General features: G+C 40.0%; 2 protein-coding genes across 5 annotated transcripts in view; both read left to right on the top strand.

Annotated features, from left to right (window-relative positions):
- The first annotated feature begins 1,104 nt into the window (after positions 1-1,104).
- Positions 1,105-10,679, top strand: rab12 (RAB12, member RAS oncogene family). The gene is made up of 6 exons (XM_067606432.1): positions 1,105-1,510; positions 3,453-3,513; positions 5,799-5,937; positions 6,722-6,811; positions 7,255-7,359; positions 8,144-10,679. Exons 1-6 carry the CDS (start codon positions 1,288-1,290, stop codon positions 8,249-8,251), a joined length of 726 nt encoding a protein of 241 aa, XP_067462533.1. The 5' UTR covers positions 1,105-1,287; the 3' UTR covers positions 8,252-10,679.
- A 311-nt stretch (positions 10,680-10,990) lies between these two features.
- LOC137194486 (microtubule cross-linking factor 1) overlaps positions 10,991-24,610 on the top strand; it is a 76,770-nt gene continuing 63,150 nt past the window's right edge. For 2 of the 4 annotated variants that reach the window (XM_067606431.1, XM_067606430.1), the window contains exons 1-3: positions 10,991-12,559; positions 16,764-16,988; positions 17,866-18,024. In XM_067606431.1, the coding sequence (XP_067462532.1) occupies positions 11,702-12,559; positions 16,764-16,988; positions 17,866-18,024 (1,242 nt within the window). In that variant the 5' untranslated portion in view covers positions 10,991-11,701. The remainder of the gene's footprint in view (positions 12,560-16,763; positions 16,989-17,865; positions 18,025-24,610) is intronic. The other 2 variants (XM_067606429.1, XM_067606428.1) reach the window with 1 other exon arrangement.

Below are 24,610 nucleotides of genomic sequence, written 5' to 3'. Positions count from 1 at the left end.
CTTTGTTTTTTCCTCTTTCTTCTCCCATTAATCATCTCACGACACCTCAGATTTACCTGGTGACCCCTTTGGAGGGGCCTGATCCCTAGGTTGGGAACCACTGGACTAAACTAGCCAACTGTATATGAAGTAGTTGAAACTAGCTTCACCTCCAGCAGCTACAACAGTAACATGCTGCTCTAACACTGATGCTTCAGTATTAATAATCTAATGATGTCATATATAATAATATATCAGTCAGAGGGACCAAACCACTACTTTTACTTTAATAGTTTAACCACATTTTGCTGCTAATACTTATATAATTTGATTTTTCATGCAGGACTTTTACCTGTAATGGAGCATATTTACATTGCTGTATTCGTACTTTTACTTAAGTAAAGGATCAGAGTTTGTTTTGTTGATAGGGCCTCAGTGTCTCAGTTATGTATTGAAATCTAATTGAAACTTGATATATTGACTCCTGGAATGTAAATATGTTTTGCTTTAAGTATTTATTATAATTTTTGTATACTGTTATTGTAGCAATGTTCCTATAAGAAATTGTACCATAAGGTTAAATAAAGTAATAATAATAATAATAATAAAATACAAATTTTGACCTTCTTCATCTTTGAGATTTAACAGCAGCTGGCTTCCAAACTGTGGCATTAATGCCACCTTCTGGAGTCCGTTAACTCCTACAGTGTCTCCTTCTTACATAGCTGATCAAGCATCTTCTGTCCTGCCCACTAACACCACATTTTAGTGCTCTCTTTAATCTGGCTCCTGTTCCTAATCTTTTCATTTCCTCCATCATGCCCTTTCTCTCTGATATACACTCACTGAGCACTTTATTAGGAACACTTGTGCAATCTAATGCAACAGCTCTGCCATAAATTCTACTTTTACAGAGCTTATAAATTTTCAGTTTTTGTTGACATTGTCAGAAAGTGATAATTGTACTTTATGTTTATTATTGAGGTCGAAGTGGGTGGTTGTGGTGGTGGAGTGCATTAGCCTATATTGAAAAGTGTTTTTGGTATTTTTTCCACACTCCGAGGCAGGAGGAGGCGGTAATGCGTCTAATACGCTGTTCGCCAACCGCCCTTAAAAAAGGAGACGAAGAAGAAGAGTTCGACAGACCGGTCTCTAATGGCTGAACAACAACAACTATTAACGAGCGAGAAACTTTCCCAAACTTACACAGAGACAAAAGAAAGTTGGAAATAGCGAATCGTTTTGGCTGTATATCAGTTTTATACCCGTTCGTCTTTTCTTCTTTTAATTACAAATGTGGAATTACTGATGGATCCGAGATATGACATCCCGCGGAGGGCCGCCGGCGGCGGGGGCTCCGCGAACTCGTCCCCCGCTCTTGGGGCTCAGTCGCGCCGCAGGAAGATGCCACCCAGACCCGCTGATTTTAAACTTCAAATTATCATTATTGGCTCCCGTGGTGTTGGTAAAACCAGCCTAATGGAGAGATATACCGACGACACTTTCTGCGAAGCTTGCAAGTCGACCGTAGGTGAGGACAGGAAGCGTTTGCAAGACGTGTTTTTGTCTACTTTTTATGACAGTATACAGTCGCAGGGCTTCGTCTATTTGCTGGAGGAAAGATACTAAGCGTTATCCCATCATGGGCTGGACATTGTAAAACCTTTTTTTTCCAAACTGTGTGTAAAACATATTATCTCCTATTTTACTAGGTAATAGGACTGTATAGAGGTTACACTACTTGTTGTAGCTAGCTAACTTAAGCTAACTATAACAATAACACTGCTCTAGGTGTGCTAATAAAACTGTCTTAGCCATTAGATTATGTTGCTATGTCCCTCTTCACACACGTCTGGGGCTTGTAAGGGTGTTTTTGAGGTGGCTGTTGTGTATTTTATGCTGCTGAGAGGAAGTTTAACAGCCCAACACAGTAAGGAAGAGTGTTGGTAACTTATTACCTGTATAACATGGATCTGTAGCAATGCAGTAATGATATTACTGCTGGTCAGCCTATTTTCTTTATTTTGAGTGAGAGTATAGTCATATCCCATCCTGTACACCGTTTCTGAATGGGCATTTTTTTCATATTTCTATATACAAAGAACTGTCACTGTAAGTATTTCTACATAAACAACACGTAAGCACAGCTGCAATGATTAATGGATTGGACAACTATTAAATTAATCACTAACTATTTTGATAATCGATTAGTTGTTTTTTTAAAGAAATAAATGTCCAAATTCTCTGATTCCACCTTCTCAAATGTGGATATTTTCTGGTTTCTTTAGTCTTTTCTGACAGTAAACTGAATATCTTTGGGTTGTGGACAAAACAAGACACTTGAGGACATTTAGGAAACAATGATTGACACATTTTTCACCATTTTCTGACATTTTATAGATCAAACAACTAATCGATTAATTGAGGAAATAATCGACAGATTAATCGATAATGAAAATAATCGTTAGTTGCAGCCCTACCCATGAGCAGATTTATTGAGAAATTAATTGTCATAAATAGTTATTTATTGAAAAGAATGATGCCATGTGACAAATTGTTTTGCCGTAGTTATAGATGGTGCCAGCTAAAAATATACAAGACCTGTTTGTATGTTGATATGAGTAAACAGCTCTGTGACCAACACGGCAGTCAGCCATAGTGTCCAATCCCAAAATAGTCACACACACCAGGCAGCTGCTATGGCAGAGCTCCATTTTGTGTCCTGTCATTCCTGTGACACAGCCTTCAGGTTGTATGAGCTTTTCGTCATTAGTGTTGTGATCTTCTGATGACGGGCGGAACAGTCACTGACGTCTAGCTGAAAATGTTGTTTACTAGCCTCTCAGTTTCTTTGATATCAGAGACTGACACACGTATAACTGCCTTTCTCAGTAATTTGCAGCTGTCAAATCAAGGAAACTGAATGTGGAACTCAAACAACAATATTATTTAGGGCTGGTTTATTTTCTGGATTAATGGATTAGTTGTTTGGTTTATAAAATGTCAGAAAATGGTGAAAAATGTAAATCAGTGGTTCCCAAAGTTCAAGATGACTTCCTCAAATGTCTTATTTTGTCCTGACCAACAGTCCACAACCTAAAGATATTCAGTTGACTGTCACAGAAGATTAAAGAAACCAGAAAATATTCACAATTGAGAAGCAGAAATCAGAGAATTTAGAATTGTTTTTTCTTAAAGAATGACTCCAAACGAATAAATCGATTATCAAAATAGTTGCCGATTAATTTAATAGTCGGCAACTAATCGATTAATTGTTGCAGCTCTAATATTTATAACAATATTCAACACATAACCTTCAAATGCAACAAAGAGAAGTCCAGTTTTTCTGGAAGAGTTTTTTTTCTTTGTTCAGCTGGTGCTAAAACCCTCCCAAACGGTCGCTACATAAAGCCAAGAGAACAGGAAATGCTGGTACCCATTTGCCCACATATTTGTTCTGATTCCTCCCATAGGAGTTGACTTCAAAATCAAGACAGTTGAGCTGAGAGGGAGGAAGATTAGACTACAGATATGGTGAGTAAACTGGACAGAAGTCTTTGGATTCCTTTACTCCTCTGCATGGTGCATTTCCTCTGTCTTTCCAACTGTCCTGTCACCCTGCAGGCTGCTCTAACAAAAAAAAAAAAAACTTCTGGTGGCTTTCTGGGTGCATCTCGGCTTTGCGCAGTAGGTAAAGCAGATGCAAATAGGATTTTCCTAAATGTGTTAAGATTACATACAGTACAATAAGGCCATTGCATGTTTTGCGATACCAAAACATGTTTTATCCACAATTAACATTTTCTCTGTGTTTTGTTTAAATCGTCCAACACAAGCACAGAAGAAGAATGCACAGATGTTTTGGCTATGCCGTCGTCAGTCTCCGCTGTGCTTGTATTGGACAATTTAAACGGAATAAAAGGAAAAAAAAAAATTGATTTAGGTGTGCTTTTTGACTTTGGTTACACACACACCACAGCTCCTCCATGTCTTTTGGTTGAGTTTAAAGTTTTTTACATCCACTATTGACGTGCCATTGAAGGTTTTTATCCAAAAGAAGTCTTACTTAAACCTAAGAGCATGAGTGCAAACTTTAACCTCTACCTCTGGAGAAATAAATTAACTTACTCATCATTATATTGTTTTCAAAACATGTCAGAAGTCATTAAGATTTGGTTTTGGTTAGGTGCTATTGTTGTAACCTTTAGTATTCCCCTGATTTTTATTTATGACTTACTCTAGGAATATAATTTGTAAAAACACATGTTACTTAAAAAATGTAACAACGGTATTGTTGTCTAGCCGTTGAAAAACTGATTTAAAAAGCCCCAACTGATAGTCGGTAAAGCATTTTCACTGATCGAGTATATAACTGCATTGATTGTGTGTGACAGCGCTGGGCTTAATTGTGGGAATCCATCGCTTGTTTCACTTACGCATCTGTCCTGTTAACTAACACCCCCATCCACCTTCCCACCACCACCACCACATCTCATCTCCCCTTTACCTCATCCCATTTTGTCCCCCCCCTCACCCCCACCCCCCTCCTCTCCACCCCTTTTCGAACTGTCCGATCAGGATGGCCGCCCTCAATGTGGCTTGTCTGTCATGTTGAACTGCACACATCAAGCTCCGTCATTGCTGCACCCTAACCCTGCCATTGTGATGCTATATCTGTCCGCTCTTCTGCTCATAAGCCTGACTGTGACTCACAGGCGGACAGGCAGGGAGGCGCTAGCTGGCTGAAGGTACAGTAACACTGCACTGTGAGTGGAGCTTCAACTGCTTGTCATGCTGCTAACCAAGACTCAGATGATCAGATGAATCATAGCATAACATAACCTAAATCCACACATGCATTTGAAAATATATCTACACCCGTAGATCTTTAAAACGAAGAGTTAATTTCCAAAATGCAGCTTATTCATTTTGGGGAATATTGTAGATGTAGCCATTATTGCTTTAAAAAGATGATCATTTTAATTTTGAGTTAACTAGAGCTGCAATTAGCACTTAATCGATTAATCTTCTGATTATTTTCTCAATTGTGTTGTTTATGAAATGTGAAAAATGCTCATTATGATTTCTAACAGCTCATGGTGATGTCTTCAGATTTATCTTATTTATCTGATCAACAGTCTAAAATCTGAAGATATTCAGTTTACTGTCATGTATGACACAGAAAAGCTTCAAATCATCACATTGGAGAAGCTGCAATCAGCAAATTTTTAGCGTTTTTCCTTAAAAAATGACTAAAAAATGATCATTTGATTATCAAAATAGTTGCAGATTCATTTTTTGTTGATCAGCTAATTGATTAATCGACTCATCGTTGCAGCTCCAGAGCTGACGACCATTTCATAACTGCACATGAGATCTCATCTTTCCTCAAATTGTAGATGTTTCATTTTGGAACCAAACTCTTCAGATGTCGGATTTTTTTAGCTAGATACTGATGATGATGATGATGATGATGATATGGATACCAGATTTCATCCCTATGATTCAGTGTTGAATGATTAGTTTATATCACTAACTAAAGAAACCAGAACAAACATTGTTCAGATGAATTAACATAAGTATTGATTAATGACATCAAATTCATAAATTAGTTGCAGAACTGATTCTTATTTGCTTATTTGTTGTTTCATCATGTCTTTTTTTTATACATGAGACTATTAGTCAAAGACATCTTTACTGAATGAGAATAGCCTTTGATCAAATCAGTCAATCAGCTGTGTGGTATTCCAAAAATGCTGGTGAACCTCTACAGACGGCCGTGACTTTTAATCTCATTTGATTTAATTCATTTTATCCAGGGACACTGCTGGCCAGGAGAGGTTCAACAGCATCACATCAGCCTACTACAGAGGTGCCAAGGGAATCGTGCTAGTGTATGATATCACGAAGCAGGAGACCTTCGACGACCTTCCCAAATGGATGAAAATGATAGACAAGGTAAACAAACTGTCGCACTTCTGTTAAAGGCCAAACATGTCAGTTGGTGTGTTAACTCCGGCCTTTTCTCTTGCAAAATGACAAAAATAACTTGGTGGATTTGACCATGCATCTGGAACAGATGTCTTCATAAAAAACTTAATCATGTTACATGGAGAAATTCTGCCAAACCTCCCATGAAATTCATCTTACAGTTCTGCCTTTGTCTTTACGCTTACCAACTTTGGCAACAGTTACATGAGCTGGAGGTGTTTCTTTTTAAGGCGTCACTTTGCAGAAACACTGCTTCAGTCAGCAGAACTTACATTCCCAAGACGCTCAGATTGATTATCTGATTCATCACTTTTATATTCAAATTAATATTCAGTACTCATGGCGTGTTCCACCCTAGCGTGGTTCATGTAGAAACAGATCAAACAGTGAAGAACGGCTGTTCTCAAAGTCATTTTACTGGAACTTTACAGAGGAATTCACCTGATTTTAACTTTTAAGTTCCATATTTACAAAATAATTGAGTTGTAGTGTACCCAAATTACATGACATAACATTGAATTGAAAACCTCATGTAGGAAAGTGTCTCCTCGTTTAGAATAACAACCTACAAATATGTCCATGTGACTTTTTTTGCTTGTGAACTTCCTCTTTAGCTGCTGTACTATAGAGCCAGTTTTCATGTGACAGTACACTGAACAGATTACGGTGCAGTAATCTAGTTTGACTTTTATGAAATGGGTGGCTTATGATTTCCTGACCTGTCTCCTCTCTGCTTTCTGTTCTGTGTCAGTACGCCTCAGAGGAAGCAGAGCTTCTCCTGGTCGGGAACAAGCTGGACTGTGAGACTGATCGCATCATCTCCAGACAGCAGGGAGAGAGGGTGAGTTCAAAACACACACACACACACACACAACTGCTTGACCCACATTCTTAGTTTCTATAAATTGCACAGATCTAAAACAAGATGCAGTCGTACAAACAGCAGATGTACTGATTTGATATGTGTTTGATAAACAGAGGAGTTTATCACCAGAACATCTTACAAGTTCAGTCACAAACTACAGCAGTGAATTAAAAACAATAATCCTTTATAATATTGAATTTGGTACACCAAAATATATAATAGTAAAAACTGTATTGTCTTTCATTTCAATGTGTCAGTGGTTATCCTCTGTAGGGTTGTAAGATTAGGTTGCTTATATAAACATTTGCATAAACCTAGAGGGAAGACTTCCACACAGTTTCCTGTCAGTCAGCTTTACGTTCTGCATGGACTGACACAGCTGACACTAATGCTGCTTTTACACCTTTTCTGTGTTACAGTTCGCCTCTCGAATAAGTGGTATGCGCTTCTGCGAAGCTAGTGCCAAGGATAATTTTAATGTGGATGAGATCTTCCTGAAGCTTGTGGATGACATCCTCAGCAAGGTTGGTGTGTTATCAGTAGCACCTGCCTGATGCTGCTTTTTTAAGGGATTGACATTGTTATTAATATTTAACAGTTGAAAAAATCTGATAATGATACATCGGCCAAGTTATTGTTTTTTAACATATCATATGTAAGGATCCTTTAAGGCAAAGATATTTACTGAGCGTATCTATTTATCTGTACTGCAGTTTCTTATTACCAATCATCCAACCTGTGTGCTGATTGAGACGTATTTGTGATAAACTGATATCAGCTGATAACATTTGGATAATATTTCCAGTATTTTTTTCTGTAAAACCTCTTTGAAGCTTCATAGAAAATAATGTGTTGCCAAAAATAAGTAAGTGTGATTATTCCAGTTTTCACTGGTATAACAACCTAGTTTGTCTCTTGTACAATATTTTTCCAACCTGTGCAAATGACACATCGGTTTAATTCTGTTATTATTCCAGTAAACAGAAGACTTATCAATCAATTTTCATCAAAAAGATTAGAACTGTAATAATACACACATTCTACCTTTGTGGCTAAATTATTTGTTGGAAGATTTTAAGTCTGTTTTAAGAGTTTGTTCTCTGTTTCTTCCTCTCTGCTGTAAGGTTTTCACAGCATTTCTCAGTTTGATAATGCAGGAATGTTACCGAGGTGATGCGATTCTTTTACTCCTTAACGTTTGGTTCCTTGTTCTTGGTTAAGTCGCTGTGGATGTCACCTTAAGTGCTCAATTTAAAACCGAATGTGTTTATGTTTTCTGACTTTGTCCTCTTGTTCCTGAAACAACAGATGCCTCTGGAAATTCCCAACAAGGAGCTTTCCAACAGTGTCCTGTCTCTGCAGCCTGAACCGGAAGTGCCTCCGGAGTTGCCCCCTCCCCGCATGCGCTGTTGCTGAGAGTCAAGAGTGGTCCCCCACCATCCTACACACACACACACACATACACATACACATACTCAGCTCACACATGCAAAGTACCAATCTGGCCACCAGGGGGCAGCACACAGCAGCAGTTTGGGAATTGTTGATTGCTGCTGTAAGATGCACAGACTCTTAACAAGCAGTATTATGACATACACCCCTGTTTCCTCTCCTGTTTTTGTAACTGTACACTATGACATGTACTACACTAACACTTAGGCCCGGTGAATCACCCACTTCCTACCACCTGTCTGTCTTCACTTGACCCAGACTACCTCATTCCTCGGACCGTTAGGCTAGCTGTGCCCGCCCCCCGCCCCCCCGCAGGTGCCTTTGAGGTAGAGAGCCCCTCTGGTAGCCGTTGCACATTTACAAGGAGAGGGATCACAGAGGGCCTTACAGCTTGTTATCCTCTTTGTTTTGTTTGCAAAAAAAAAAAAAAAATAGTCATCACACAAACTGTACACAAAGGTTGATATTGTCTCGAGTTGCCCCGACACTCTGTTATCTCGGTAGGTTCTGGTTTACAGAAAAGGGATAACAATATCTCACATCTCAGCTTAGATGGAAATCTGGGTCTTGGTACAGTAGTTTTATATTCTCATTAATAGGTAGAATTACCAAGTGATAAGTGGACTTGAGGTAAAGAAAAGCACATGATTTTTCTTTTTATTGATATGATGTAAATATGGTGATACATGGTCGGGGGCGTGTTGCTGTAATGACTGGACATGGTGCAGATTTTTTTTTTTTTTTTTTTTTTTTTTTTGGCCAGCTGTAGGTGGTTGTGGGGTGGTGATCATATCAGTTTCTATTCCTTTTGCCTTAAAGTATTAAAATGGCTGGAACGGCTCATTTCACCTTTGTAAAAAAAAGAAAAAAAAAATTGTAATGTTTTGCACTACAATCCATCTTACCTAGTTAAACTGACATGCTGAACTGTAGAGGGAGGCAGCAGGAAAAAGAAAGTACTCGACTTGTAGTTTAGCACTAATAAAGATCAATGTTGCCTCCGTAGTGGCCGCTCTGATTTCTTCCACACCCTGTTGAATGGAAAGGCAAGGGGAGATGGGTAATGTAGTCTTTTGAGGGATTGGTGTTTTTTTTTTTTTCACAGGGGCATTCTCCATGTGTGGAGCTAGTACACACAAACACATGGATGGATTTTTTAGCTTTTGTTTTGCTTTTCTTACTAATATTGCAAGTGTTTTGTTGTTGTTTTCTTTGTTGTTTTTTTTTCCTCTGAATTCAGATACAGCTTAGAGACGTCTGTGTGAGTCTCCCTTTCTCTGGGGGAGAGAAGTGCAGGAAGGTTTGTGTAGTATTTGAATGACTCAGGAAATTTTAATTGGCTCATATCTGCTCATTTTGTCAGGCTTTTATCGCAGACTTGATTTGCCTAGAATTTCATAACGAATTAATAAAGCAACTGCTCGTAAAAAAATCCTGCTTCGAGGGGGAGTCCAAGGTTTTTTTTTTTTTTTTATAGGAGGTTGGCAGTTTTGAATTCATGGTTTGGCAGTTTGTTACGGACCAGAACTTGCACATTTAAAAAAAAAAAAAAAAAAATACTAGGCTATGCATGTTAAACCCTCCTGTGTTCATAGACATTAATGATCATTTAATTCTTCCGTCTTTTCTTGTGAAATTATTGCAATTTTAGCAATGTAGCACTGTGAGTGTGTCTGTTTTTTTGTTTTTACATGTTGAAGTAAAAAGCCCAAGTCTGAGGATGAGGATGGACGAGCCCATTCAAAGGACCTGATTTGAAATGACTCTAATTGACTTGCTATTAATTTTATTTCATGTTGACGTTTTATGTCGAGGTCAAGCTTCTGTGGATTTAAAAAAAAACAAAACGGCACATTGTGTTTGGAAAGTTTCATACCAAAATATGACATTAAAAAAAAAAAGTGCTCTAACAAAACAGTCTCTGACATTAAAGCACATCTCGCAATAAGGTTATCAGCCAGCAAAAGACCTTTGCATACAAATTATCTGCAGTTTTTGCAATTTTATCATATATATAATATGTGTTTTGAGATGGCGAATTGTGAAAATGAGAAAACATGATTTTTTTTTTTTGTTTTGTTTTTTTGTTTTGTTTTTTAGAATGAAACCTTTTCATTTGTCGCCTCTGACTTTTAGCATTTGGCACTAACCCTGTGGTCTTTGTTTTAATACCCAAGCCTTATACTACTCAGTGTTTTAAATATACATTTTAAAAAAAATGCTTTTATTTGAAATGTGTATCATTTAAGAAGGAAAACGCTACTTGGTATAAAACCTGTTCTAAGTCTTTGAAAAAGTTTTGGCATGTTTAAAGCGGATTTGTGGTATTTATAACTTGTGGCATTCTTGAACTAATGAAATGCAATTAAAGATATCTATATTTATTACCAGATTATGGTCTTGATTTTACTGTGTGATGACAATCTCTCCAAAAAAATAGGAACTCTTGACTCCAGGAACACCGAAATGATCATCTGCTGAATATAAATGTCATTTCTTCCACTGTAGAGGTTCAAATCATTGAATAGATGCTGTACAAGTGATTTTTACTTTACAGTACAGATTTTAAATGTTTACATGTGTGTGTGTGTGTGTGTGGGGGGGGGGGGGGGGGGGGGGTGTCTCAGGACAACAGCACAGCTTCAAGGATCTGTTTTAGTGTTTTAGTGGTATTTGACATAAAGTCTTTTCAAGATTTTGCATAGGAAGAGGTGAGTATTAGCTCCTCAAGGATGCATCTCTGCTCCTTAACGTGAAGGCAACAGCCAATTGTGTGTGTTTGTGTGTGTGTGTCATTAGGGCATGCGCACCAAAGCGTGTCAGACCTGGTCCCAGAGAAAACAAGGGGTGTGCTTGGGTGCTTGAGAGGCAGCAGCAGCAGCAGCAGCAGCGCATGCGCCCCGCAGAAAATCACGGGCGTCGAGCCTCACACACACCGCAGCGATTGCAGATCTTGTGTCAGATAGGAAGGAAGGAGTAGGAAAGAGGGGGTACGAGACAGTGGGGGCCCCAGCACTCACAGCCCGGTGACACAGGAGGGATGGAGACCCGATCTGCAGGAGGAGAAGAGGGCTGATGTGACTCCTGACTCCTTTCTTTCTAACTTGAGCCTTACAAGCCCAGTCTGCAGATGCAACCTGTCTGTCATCCCATCCGTCCCAGTAATCCCTGTTTTATTGCAGCGTTTCCTCCTAGGGGGCTACAGGCAGAGGGGACTACAATGACAACCTGGTGAATGCAGACGAGATGGAGTAAAAACAAGACAGCGTAACGCAGGATGCGCATCTCTAGACCGACAAGGAAGAAGGTAGAGAAAGCTGGCTGTTTTTCTGGTGTCGTATGTCAGAGATTTTCCGCGGTGCTGTGGATTGATCGTTTCCTTCATCGCCCTCCTGCTGCCGGTGTCGGTGTATAATGGAGAGCTCCAATGGCTCTGGCAGCGACACCAAACCGCAGAACCACCAGCTGGAGAAGAAGAGACTGAACCGAGCGCCTTCCCCGGCCAGACCTTTCCTCAAGGATGTGCACTCCCGCTCCACCAAACCACCTGCCATCGTACCAAAATCCCCCAAACTCAACAAGCAGCAGCAGTCTCCCACGGTGCCCTTACCCCATCCAAACCGCACCTCCAGACGCAACATAACCGGGGTGAAAGAGAAATCAGCCACGGCAAAAAGTAACACCAAGTCTGCAGTCGCGAAAAAGCCCACAAAGGTACCCCAGCATGCAGCAGCCGAGCCCAAAGCTGCCAGCATCAAGCCGGACAGCACCAGCAGTCCGATCCTCGCCAAAGGCAAGAAGGGGAAACTAGCCTCGGGATCCCCGGGCCCTCTCTGCCATGGATCCCCGATCCGGGTACCGACCGGAGCGCCTCTCGGCCCGGTCAGCCAGACCGACAGCAGCTCAGACCTGTCGGACTGCCCGTCCGACCCGCTGTCGGATGAGCAGAGGCTGGCACAAGCCGCTAGTAGCGACGCCGAGTCCGGTACCGGCTCCAGTGACCGGGATCAGCTGGGAGCCGATAATCCGCTGCGGGCAGAAGCGACCGGAGCGGCTGCTGCTGCTGCTGCTCCTCTGCGCACAACCGAGGCTTCCGCCGCCAAGGGAAGCATGTCTCAGGCTCATCCCGCTCCGGGGGCGCACGGAGAGAAACACAAGCAGGAGAAACCCTCAACAAGCGCACAATTCAAACTGCCAGGCACCAAGGATGTAACTGAGGAAGACCTGCTGCGGGAAATTGAAGATTTGAGATCTGAAAACGACTACCTCAAGGTACGATCCGGTTTTTTCTCTCATCAAGTTATAGGTGAATCAAATCCGGCGATCATAGTTATCCTTTAAATGATCACAATTCAAATCTACATTGAAAAAGACAAATTTCATGCTGTTTAGGTTAATATTAGTCCAGAAGCAGCTACCCAAACAAGACACCAAACTGTGTCCTTACAGGAGCGTCCAGAGTTCAATCCAAATAATTACATATATTATCCAAGTGTCCTTGAGCAACTTCCACCTGCTCACTAATTTAAAGCATCATCCAAATGTATAAATTACCATAATCTAAACACATTTTCCTTCGGCGTCCAGCTGTCATCCTCATGAAGTCCCTCTGTCGACTCTCCATCCATCATGTCGTCTTTTTAACCTTCCCGGGCTTCCCCGTGGATTTGACCTTTAATTGATGGGAGTTTTATTGATAGTGGCTTCACCCTGCTGCGTCCTCATACTTGCATTGTATTCTTCTCGTGTTGCTGTCAAAGTTTTGACAGGAAGACTCAACATTTTGTCCTTCTTTGTTGCATTAAGGATGCAGGAAACATGGTGAACACATTGTACTCAGGGATGCAGTACTCTCATTTTAATGCATATTGAACTCTCTTGAGGTACAGTCAAGAGGAAGTCAGTGTAAACCTGCACTAAGACATTTTTTGGGGCCACTGACACCAGCCAGACAGTAATATGAGATATTTAAGAAGATAAATTATGGATTTATATCTTAATTGTTGCATCTACCTATTGCATGAAGGAGTATTTCATGCATGATCCCCCCTCCCCCCCCTTTCTTTAAGTAGGCTATCCCCATAAGTTGGGGAGGGGAGGGAAACAGATAATGCGGCAAACAATCTTGCAGTTTTTTCTTCTTTTTTTCAGATGGGAGACAGGTTTATTTGCATGTCACTTGGAGTATTATTTCAAACTCGATCACGCATGTCCACGTCTCTCTCTCTCTCTCTCTCTCGCGGCTCGTTGGAAACACAAGAGAGTTAATCAGCTTTACTGGCTCTCTCTGTAATGGCTTTACGCCCGGCTGTCAGTCTGCCAGCTGGGTCTCTGAGGTGAACCACCTTCCCCCAAAATGTCCCCAAATGTCTGGTAGTCCCCTGCCACTGCTTCCTCTCCTTTAAGGTGTTTTACTCTCTGTTCTTTCTCAGATACTTTGGGTTCTCTTGGTTGCATGAAGTGGAGAGTGAGAGGAAAGATGTCAAAGGTCATAAAGGGGATTTAAGCTTGTGTAATCGCATCTAGGGCTGCATCTATCAATTATTTTTTATTATTGATTCATCTGTAGATTATTTTTTATTATTAATCGATGAATCATTTGGTCAGAAAATGGTGAAAAACGCACATCAAAACATCCTGAAGTCCAAGAAGTTCAAATTTCCCAAATGTTAGATTTAACATTTGAGAGATTTGAGATGAATTTGAATGGATTAATTGACTCATCATGGCTCTAATTTGGATTTACATCATTGCACCAACAAGATGATGCCAAGAAACAGATTTTTTCGGGTTGCAACTAACAGTTATTTTATATTATTTTATATTGATTAATCTGTTGGTTAACTGTTAAATTCTTTGGTCTATAAAATGTTAGAAAATAGTGAAAAAATCCCCCACAGCTCAAAGTAATGAAGTAATAAATCCGAAGATATTCAGTTTACTATCATATAAGAGCCAAAAAACAGGAAGCATCCAATTTTTCTAATTTTTTGTTGAAGAAAACCCTTTAAATAACTTTAAAGTAAATAAAAAATGACTTGAACAATAAGACCCGTATCAAAATCGTTGCCATTTAATTTTCTATTCATTCAACTAATCAGTTAATCAGCTTATCTCAGTTTGACGTTTTTTAAAAAGCATATGTGTACAGCTGAAACGATTCATTTATTGCAAAAATAATGTGCTGATTTATTGGTAATAATTTCAATAATTTTTCAAGCACAAACACCGAACATTAGCCTCTCAAATGTGGAAGCGTTTTGCTTTTCTTTGTCATATTTGATAGAAAATGTCTCATCTATGTATAATTGGACTAAACAAGCAATTTGAAGACATTGTGAGAAATTGTGTCTCTTCTTTGACATTTCCCAGACTAAAAGGCAACAAATCAATAATAAAAATAATGGTTATTTGCAGCTTAAGCTGTGTCCGAGCTCAGGAGCAAAGATATAAATTTTCTAATTAGTCACAGCAACTTCTGAGTATAGATAAGAACAATCATAAGAGAAGACCAAATAACGGAGATGAATTGGTGCACACGCGCCACATAAACAAAAGTGTTATTCTGTAAATATACTTCTTCTGTGCTCCCAGGATGCTGTTCTGCCTCTGGCTTTGCTTTTAACCTGGTCATCGACTGGGCTGACCCTGCGTGAGGTCACTGGCTCCTTCCTCCAGGGCCCTCATCAGATAACAATGGGCTCTGTGCTTTTCCAAATGAGGATAGATTTAGTTTTCTTTAATTGACACACTCCCTCCCTCCTCCCCCTCCCCTTCAGCATCCAATTGTCTTTTCATCAGGTGCCAGTCAAGCCCTTGGATATCCATCCCAGGAGAAATCTACTGAGCAAACTGATTCCTCGGGATTGGAGGCAAACAGATACCCCCTGAGGTTACCAAACAAACTATCAGACTGTCTCGGTACTATAGATTCATCTCTCTCCTCTTCCCCTCTTTTCAAGGCTGTGTTGATTTATTTTCAAAGGAGATGGGGAACATAAATGCATCCAATCCAGTAGATAAGATGCTTAGAGCCAACTAGTGATGTTACATCATCAGCACTAAGAGCACTTGCATTACTGGAACTCATATGTAATCATATGACAGTATTAGCATAATGCACAAAAGTATATTATATTATATCTCCTGTATAACAGATTGATGCCCGAAACACAGAAAACAAAATTTAAATTCTGTTGTTGAATTTGAAAAATATTCGTCCACCTTGAACAGTCCTGCTGTTGTTGAAGGTTCTGTATGTGCGTTTCAGGGCAAACTGTGAACCGCATCACTTCTGTTGCAGACTAATCATTAGAAATACCAAAATACAGAAGAAATTAATTCAGTCTTTGACATAGTCAGTAGCCACAGCTGTTTTTTTTTTTGTTAATTGGTCCATCTGTTGTTTCTCCCAACACTTGTACGGAAAGATGTACAATGATTTTTGCTTTCATCTTGACGCCACTTCTGTCCATAATAAGGTTCTGTCACGGCAAGTTAATTTTATATCTGTATGTACGGGACAAAATCACAACTCTGTCTCAAAGGGTTTTTCAATCTGTTCAACCCTCCGATCTTAGACCCTCAGTTCATGAAAACCGATGGTTTTATATGATGGTTTGTATGAAATTTGCAGTGAATTTTCATGGTGCCGAGAAGAAAAATCCTGATGTGTTTGGTGATTCTCTGATCTTCACTCCGAAGCCTCCACAGGCAAAAATGTCTCTTTGTACAGAAGAAATATCAAAATCTAACAGGCAAATTGCCATGAAATTTGAATGAACACTTTCTTGCTCCCCAGATGATGAACTTTTCTTTTTGAAAACTCTTTGGTTTTTTTCCTCTTGCGCAACCCTGAGGGTAAAACGTCAGCTTTGAACATGAGATCTCTCATATCTTTGATAGACGATAAATACACGAGTACAACACAAACAGGCAAATGTAAAGAAAGATACAAAAAATGTCATGATTTTTAAGAACATGCATGCATGTTCTAAAAACTTTCTAACACCAAAACCTTTTATTTAAGCACCATCTTTCAACACGTTTGTATAGTAGAGTGTAATTAACATCACAGCTTCCAGGAGCCACAAGAGGGATTTTGAGTCTCTTTTTAAAACTGCCTCACAAATTCAAACATCAGTTTACTTTGTGAGTGTGGAACTGCAAAGATTTACTTATTTCTGCCTTGTAGCTACAGAATTTGACAGTAAATACAATTTCCAGTAATACCACTTATGGTTACAGCGTATATGTTGTTATACCTAAACCTCTGCCCCTATACTTGTACACAAAGAAGAATTTAAAATACTTGCTGCTGTTTGGAAACCAGCATCAAAAAAAATCAGCTGCTTATTATGAGTAATTTTCACATTTACTATTTATTTGACCCTTAAAAAAGAGGAGCTAACTAATGTTGAAATGGTATCAAACCCAAGTTTCAGCTGCGCCTTCTCCTCCTCTGTGTGTCTTCCAGGATGAAGTGGACGAGCTGCGGGCCGAGATGGAGGAGATGCGGGACAGCTACCTGGAGGAGGAGGTCTACCAGCTGCAGGAGCTGCGGAGGGAACTGGACCGCTCCAACAAGAACTGCCGCATCCTCCAGTACCGCCTGCGGAAGGCCGAGCAGAAAAGCCTGCGAGTCGCCCAGACCGGCCACGTGGACGGAGAGCTGCTGCGTAGTCTGGAGCAAGACCTGAAGGTCTGTGACAGTGTGTCAACGTCCATATCTGACACACACGTCTTTTATTCTGTGTTTTTAGATATTGCATGTATTCCTCCAGCATTTTAACACTGACTGAACTGGTAAAGCCATTAAAACAGAGCCTTGAATCATCTCGAGACTTTGAAGATCTCCACCGAACTCAGACTAATGAATTAGTTTCTTCTTTTAAACAAGGCTAGAAGTTTCTTAAAGCAACACCTTCTTAGTTTTGTGGAAGCTGTGGGAAACTGTATAACTTTAAATATTTTTAAAAATTGATTGAATATATAAAATCCATAAATGTTCATATACTGTAGACTGTTCAGGGCTGCAATTAATGATTATTTATATGAATTTGTCAATTATTTTTTCAAATTTATCCTTTAGTCCAGTAGTTCCCAGCCTTTTTTTGCCCGTGAGTCTATCTGGGACCCCTCGTTACATGTTGCACTGTCTACCAGTTAACCAAAACAGGACTTTTAGAGGCTTAGAGGAGATAAAATACAGTAATTCACAAGAAATAAAGCAAAAAATATAGGAAAGCTTGGAAAAAAACTAGTTTGTGTGTCAGAAATATGTTTTTTTCTGTGTCCTCTAGTTTAATCCAGCCACCAAATAGCTTGTTTTGTCCAATCGACAACCCAAAAACCAAAAATATTCAATCTATAATGATTAATTTACTAAAATTTCATCACCAGGCTGTTTTAATGTAGTAATCTAGTCAGCTGTGTATGACATGATTGTGGATAGATTTTAGTTGATATATTGGTCAAATCCTAGCATGTCTGCATGTCTGTGTTGGTGTGTATTTCTATATAAATGGTGTATTGCTTGTGTCTGTTAAAAGCTCATATGTCTGTCCCTGTGACCTCAGGTGGCCAAAGACGTGTCGGTGCGTTTGCACAACGAGCTGGAGAGCGTGGAGGACAAACGCAGCAGAGCCGAGGACGAGAACGAGCTGCTCAGGCAAAAGATCATCGAGGTGGAGATTTCCAAACAGGCGCTGCACAACGAGCTTGAGAGGACCAAAGAGGTGAGAGGATGCGAACGGAGATGCTCATTGTTACGATGTCGTGTCAGGTCACCGCCGCGCGTTTGCTTTCATGCACACAAAGCCGTGTTTTTATGTCAGTATTGTCCGGTGGTGCATGTAGGATACAAAAGGGAAGTCACTGATTTTCACCATGGTAAACTAAGTGCTTAACTACAAGCATTAGATATGGACAAAGGGAAGTCGCAGTTAATGTGATGCCATTCAAAATCAATAGCGATCACTGGCCTAATCAGCAGGGTCACTGCAGTGAATTAATTCCATCAATCACGAAACGACTCCTCGACAGCCTTCTCAAAACAATTGCTTTGTGCAGTGATGCAAAGATCATCTCAGCAACTTTAGTTTACATGCATGTCATTTTAAAGTGCTTACTTAATAGAAGTTAAGTCACCCGTTCACTGATCTACAGCTGCATCCTGGGAGAATAATTGCAGAAGGAACAATGGGTCGAGACGCATCCTCATTCCGAAGCGTCTCAGTGTTACTGCTATTCAGGTAGAGCTACTATCTGAGGTTGCACTTACCTCACAGCTCAGGTGTTTCCAGAACACCTCCAGGGCAAAAAAGAAAAATACTCAAAGTCAGTTCCTATAAACATCTATCTGGAGAGACAAAAGCTTCATAGAGCAGTGCTTTCCCACCTTTCTGGTTATCTTTTAAAAGCAAGGCCATGTCTGAGATGCAAGCAATTCAACTAAAGAGTGATGTTCCCTTCTCAGATTGGTCTAATTTGAATAGTTTTTTGAGCCCTGAAGAGAGTTTTACTTCTACTATTTCACAATAAAAATGTTCCAGAGAAAAATCAAACAAAAGAACATGATTTGTGGAGTAGTTGTCTTGTTTCTGATCATATTCATCCTCTTGCGACCTCGCAGATATATCCTGTGGTTCTTTATGTTTATTTCTGCAGAATATAAACCAGGTGTAAACAACAGTCCGTATGTTGTGTTTTAATTAAAACACCTTGAATGAAAGGACACAGTCTAGATTCAGTTGATTCAAACATTTCAGTTTGATTCAGTCAGTATTTTTTTTTGCACCTTTACTCTACTCCTCCACTACACTCTCTGGTCCTTTGAGCTTCTTATTTCAGGTCTACTGTAGTTACAGAAATTCAGACTTTTGTCTATTAACGTTTGTGTCAGCGTTCCTCTCATGTTGCTTAGCGGAGAGTGTTTTCTGTGATCGCCGTGAAGTAAGGTCTTCTTACAGGTAATAAGATGAGCAGTGATATTCTTAGTCGCTGCCGGGGTTCAGCTGCTTAGACTAATCGATTTTGACAGCAGCAGGTAACATGCCGTCTGGCAACAAAGAGAAAGTAGGCTAATACCAGAGCAGTCAGTATGGAGACGGGGCTTTCTCTTGGCAACTGGATGACACTGTCGTTTTTTGTTTTTTTTTACTGTTGTCACGTGTGTCACGAACTCACAACACTACTCGGCTCTTTTTCTGTCACATGTCTCTGAGTCCACTTCTGGTTGAGAATCTGTATCCTGAAGCAGTTCATGACCTTAACTGCTGGTGCTTGCGACGTTGTTGTTTTCAAAGGTAACTTATCAGCACCTGACTGGGCTGCACACATACTGGGATGATGACAGAAAATCCATGTCTTAGTCTGGATGTGCTTAATGCAGCAAATGCAAAGTCCAGTTTTTGTTGTTGACACTGATAGCCTTTTGTAAGAAAATGATCGGTGAACGGTGCAACTTTTTAATTTGTGCAGCACTTAAACTCAGAGATTGTCTCAGTATGACAAATGAATCTAAGACCAGAGGGTGCTCTGTTACTGTGGCCGAATGCAATTTAATACAGCTTGTCTCGTAGGGCCTTTACTGCACATAGTTAAAGCATGTGTGGTGAGACTACAGGAGGATAGACTCTCTTGTACACAGACAAAGAGGTGAGGGAGTCGGAGAAAGCTGCTCCAAATGATTGCAGGTTTTTTTTTTTTTTTTGCGTTCCCCTGTGGTTTGTCCCAGAAAAACACAAGCCGTCTCTGGATCTGCATTTCAACATCACGTGACGCCGTTTCTCTCTCCCCCTCCGTACCGGAGGCGTGTAGAGGCACCCCAACATTTTCTAATTTGAGAGAAACTATCGGATAATTTAGTTGCATGAAATCCACAGTTTCACTCCAGGAGTTAATACACGTTTTGTCACTTTTGAAGTCTTTAATGACTGTGAAATTCATAATTAACAGCAGGTGACCTTTTCATTCTTTTTATTGTTGATAGCGGGGGGGGGGGGGGGGGGGGGGGGGGGGGGGTGATAAGAGTGTTTACAAACATGCTCACACCGTTTAGTGAGGGATGAATTTAAATAACTCAATCTAACAATCTGCCCTCTGCTCTTGGAGCTGTTCAGTCACAGAGATAAATCTCAGTGACAGACGAGAGAGGAGGAGCGAGCTTTACTGATAAGAATGTTGTTCAGCTGGACTGAAACGTTGCTCCTTTCCCTTGTGGTCCAGGTGTACTGTTCCTGCAGCACAAACTCCTCCACAATCATTTAGTTTTTTACTATTTTTAAGAGTTCCACCAGAGTCTTCTTCAAATTTTGTTATTAAATTATCTTTTGCAGCTTCTTCATCACTGAAGTTAAGTCGTGAAATACATTTTTGAATACAAATTTCACATCAAATCAAGCCATTCTTACGTTTCCTGTCTTTCTTACCACAGTGGTAGTCGGGCAACTCAACCCTAGTAGCTTGAGCTGCTCTGGCCTTTAAAAGCCCATCTCGTCCTGTCCCTGTGCCCGTGCTCTGCTATCAGAGGCTACACAGAGTCACTCTGGCCCAGAGATTGGCACCCCTGCATGGATTAATCCAACAAGAAGGCCTGTTATAAAACAGCTCGGCATGTTTTCGGCGCACTCTGAAGGGAGGGGAGAGCAGGAGAGAAAAGACAAAGAGAGAGAGAGAGAGTGGCAGAGAATGGCTGTAATCAGATGGCTGTAGGCTCTGTCTGCCTGCGATACCACCACAGCTCCACAGCTCACAGACCTGATATTAAACAGTTTAGGAGGCTGGTTGACAGGACCTTCTGTTGTTACAGTATTGGCTCGAGGGGCAAATTGCTGCTGCCAGCCAGCGTCCGCTTCTGTGTGGGCAGCGTGGAGGCAAACCGCGATTGGTCGAGAGATTTTTTTTTATTCCTCTGGCATTTGAAGAAAGGCCTACTGATACGTGTAATGAAATGGAACTAATGAAATGTCGGCGTGCATAACACGAGCATCAGGTGATTTATTAGGTGTTCCCAGTCCGCCGTGATAAGTTCATCGTTCATTAAGGCGAAATGGGCACCCGTTAACTCGTGTCTGATTTCCTCAGTTGACATACAGAAGTATTACAGTACACATTAACAATAATCATGTTTAACAGGTCAGTTCAACCAAATAGGAAAAAAACTAACATTTTCTTACTTACCTACAGTGATCTGGCCATGCAGACTGATTTCACTGGGATTATTTCTTCAGTAGACAGTAGTTCTAATGAAAACTGTTCACAGTAACGTCTGCACATTATCTTGAGTAACCTTTCTGGAAACCCACATTGTAATAGAATTTTCTAAATGCCTTTTTGGTGTGTTCAAAACTAATGAAATTTCCTTCACCTCCACTGTATTGGGGTGGTGGCAGAAATTTTAAAGATATGTCAAAACTTGAGCAAATAAAACCAAAGCTATCTGCACAGCTAGTAGGGTTACAAACTAGCGACTATTTTCTTTATTGATTAAATCTTTCCAAATGTTACAATTAGTCAAATTGATCAACATTTAGTGTATAAAATATCAGAAAATGTTGAAAAATATCCACCATGTTCCCAGAGCCCAACATGACATTTTAAAGTGGCTTGTTTTGTCCGATCAACAGTCCAAAACTTAAAGATATTGAATTCACAGCGATACCAAACAGAGAAGAAGAAGAAGCTAAAATCAGAGAATGTTTGGTGTTTTTGCTTCATAACTTAGTAATTAATTGGTTGTCACTAACTGGGAAGAATATATTTGGCTTTTTGTAGCACAGCAACTAATGATTATTTTCATTATCAATCTATAGATTTTTTTTTTCTCAAATAATCCATTAATCATTTATAAAATGCCAGAAAATACAGTGTTTTGTTTGACCAACAGTCTAAAACCCAAAGATATTAAGTTTACTATCATGTATGACAAAGAAAAGCCTAAAATCCTGAAATTTGAGAAGTTGGAACCAACAAATGTTTGGCATTTTTGCTTAAAAATGACCAAAAGTATTTATCGATTATCAAATTGTTTGTTTTTTTATTTATTGCAGTTCTAGTTTTTTTTGTAATTTTGGATAAATTGACTCTTTAAAGCATTTTTTGCTGTACTGCAACTTCTCAGTTCTAACCAGCCAGTGCTTCAAATATTAAAATATGTAAATGTTTTCATGAATCAGGTCACAGTTGCTTCATGAGATTCCAGTGAGGTGTCTAAGTCTGGAGATATACTTGCTTTTAACTACGCATTTGCGGGCGCATGATGGCTGCCTCGTGTATCCTGCGTCCGTTTGGAGCATTCGTTGTGCACGTCCCCAGAGATTAACGCGACGTGTCCGTAAGATGCAATATGCACATGATTGGTAGGGGCAGTTTGGGGATATAACAGGGTCAGTAGGTACATCAGTAGCAACAACAACGGCGGAAACTTTTGAAGACAAGTTAATAGACCAAGTCCGCCATTATCCGCAATTGTGCGATGCGTCATTGCCGCTGCACAATGATAAATGTGCTTGAATTAACAAAGTAGGAACCTCCTCAAATGTCGCCATTTTTCATTTTTTACATCAAGCTTCTTCCTCTTCTTTGCGTTTTTTGGTGGATTTTACATCATGCAAATCAGGAAGTTCTGTTTATATCTTTAGTTCTCTGGTGTGCCCTTTACTGGAATCCAGTAACACGCACAAGTACAAAGGCAAGTATGTGAACAATTATGTTCACAACTCAGTCGGTTGTCTGTGCAAATGTGGTTAAAAAGCAAGTATATCTCCAGCCTAAAAATGGACATTTCTACATCTATGATACGTTTGTTGTTAAAAGTGTGATCATGTTAGTCTGCTTGAATTCTCTGAGTAACCCCATTTAAGCTGCACATTTGAAGAGGTTGCTCTCTATAGTGTTACCTTGTGCTCTTGTCTTGATTCGAGTAAGTGCGTTTTTGTGTGCATGTTAAAGTAGAAATTGAGGGTGTCGCTGAGAGTGTCTCCAACCTTCAGTCTTTTGTCGTTGTGTTTCACTACTACAAAGGTACGAGAGGGGAATGCCTGAATTCTTAATCAGTCACGTCAACAATGCCTGAGTGAGAGTCACCGCAGACATCATTTGTTTCATGTCAGAGCAGCTGCCTCGTGCTCCTCTCTCGCTTCTTTTCTCCGCTGGATCTCAGCAGAAGAATGGAGGCTTTGAAGAATCTCCTGATCTTCCTCTCCTATCTGCTTCTCACCTCTCCTCTCATATCTTCCCTTTTCCTCTCCTTTTGCTCTGCTGTGGTTCCCTGTTGCAAGAATGTGAAGGAATCTCATTGACCTAGTTAATATCTTGTGTCTGACTCCACCAATGGGAAGGAGAGCCAGCGTGAGGAGAGGAGTAGCGTAGGGACTAGTCGAAATCTGCTGCAGTGACACACATCCATATAAAGCTTATCATCACACCACGGCTGTGCAGTTTGCTTGATATGCAAAAATTCACCATTTACATAATGGAGAGTGGAAGGTGTTTACTTAAAAATATTTACTGATATTTAGGTAGAGATCACATAACTCAAATTAAAAGATTGAAAGGTTTCTTTGGTGGTAAAAATTTAGGTTTAACTTGATGAAAATAATATTTATGTTGGTCTCAAATTGAGTGAGATTGAAAAACCTGAGCTATGTGGTCGCAAAGCATTTTCGAAGTGACGATATTGTTACCCCGCAGGCAAGCTGTCACTGACACAAAACAAATGAGGAAATCATCAATTCTGCATGAAACCCTGGAGTGATGTGTTATAATTCGGAAGCGCTGTCCTTTGAAGTTTAACACCCTCGAAAAATTAAATTCCTCCTCCATGTAGACGGGTTTTCTGATGCATATGAATGTCTTTCACAAGTGTTTCATTTACACAAGTATCAAAGCTGCCACTTTATAATCATAAGACATCCTGAAGTATACGCTGTACCAGCAATCAGTGTGTATTGAAACGTCATAAGACACGTCAAGGGACATCTTAAATACTATCTTCAGATATCTTGAGACATTATGTCACATTTTATTTTGATTTAAAGCATCATAAGCATGAAAGCTGACAAAATTCTGCGTCCATTTGGATGTTGTACAAGCCAAATCTTTATATCTTATATTTTAATCTTCAAAATGGATGAAAATATGATGACATGCTAAATTACAGCAAAGTTTTTTGACTGTCAAGTGATTAAGAGGTTAAATCATGAAAAAAGGAAGCAAATAACACCAGGGAGCTTCTTTTGGCATGTTCAGCCTGTCTGATGGACCCAAAAAATATTTGTTTCTAGCACTGGTGCCAGACTGGTGCACGTTTAAAGATGCTGC

Source organism: Thunnus thynnus, chromosome 12 (genome assembly GCF_963924715.1).
Source record: "Thunnus thynnus chromosome 12, fThuThy2.1, whole genome shotgun sequence".
Taxonomy (NCBI): Eukaryota; Metazoa; Chordata; class Actinopteri; order Scombriformes; family Scombridae; genus Thunnus; species Thunnus thynnus.
This window is presented reverse-complemented; position numbering and strand designations above follow the sequence as displayed.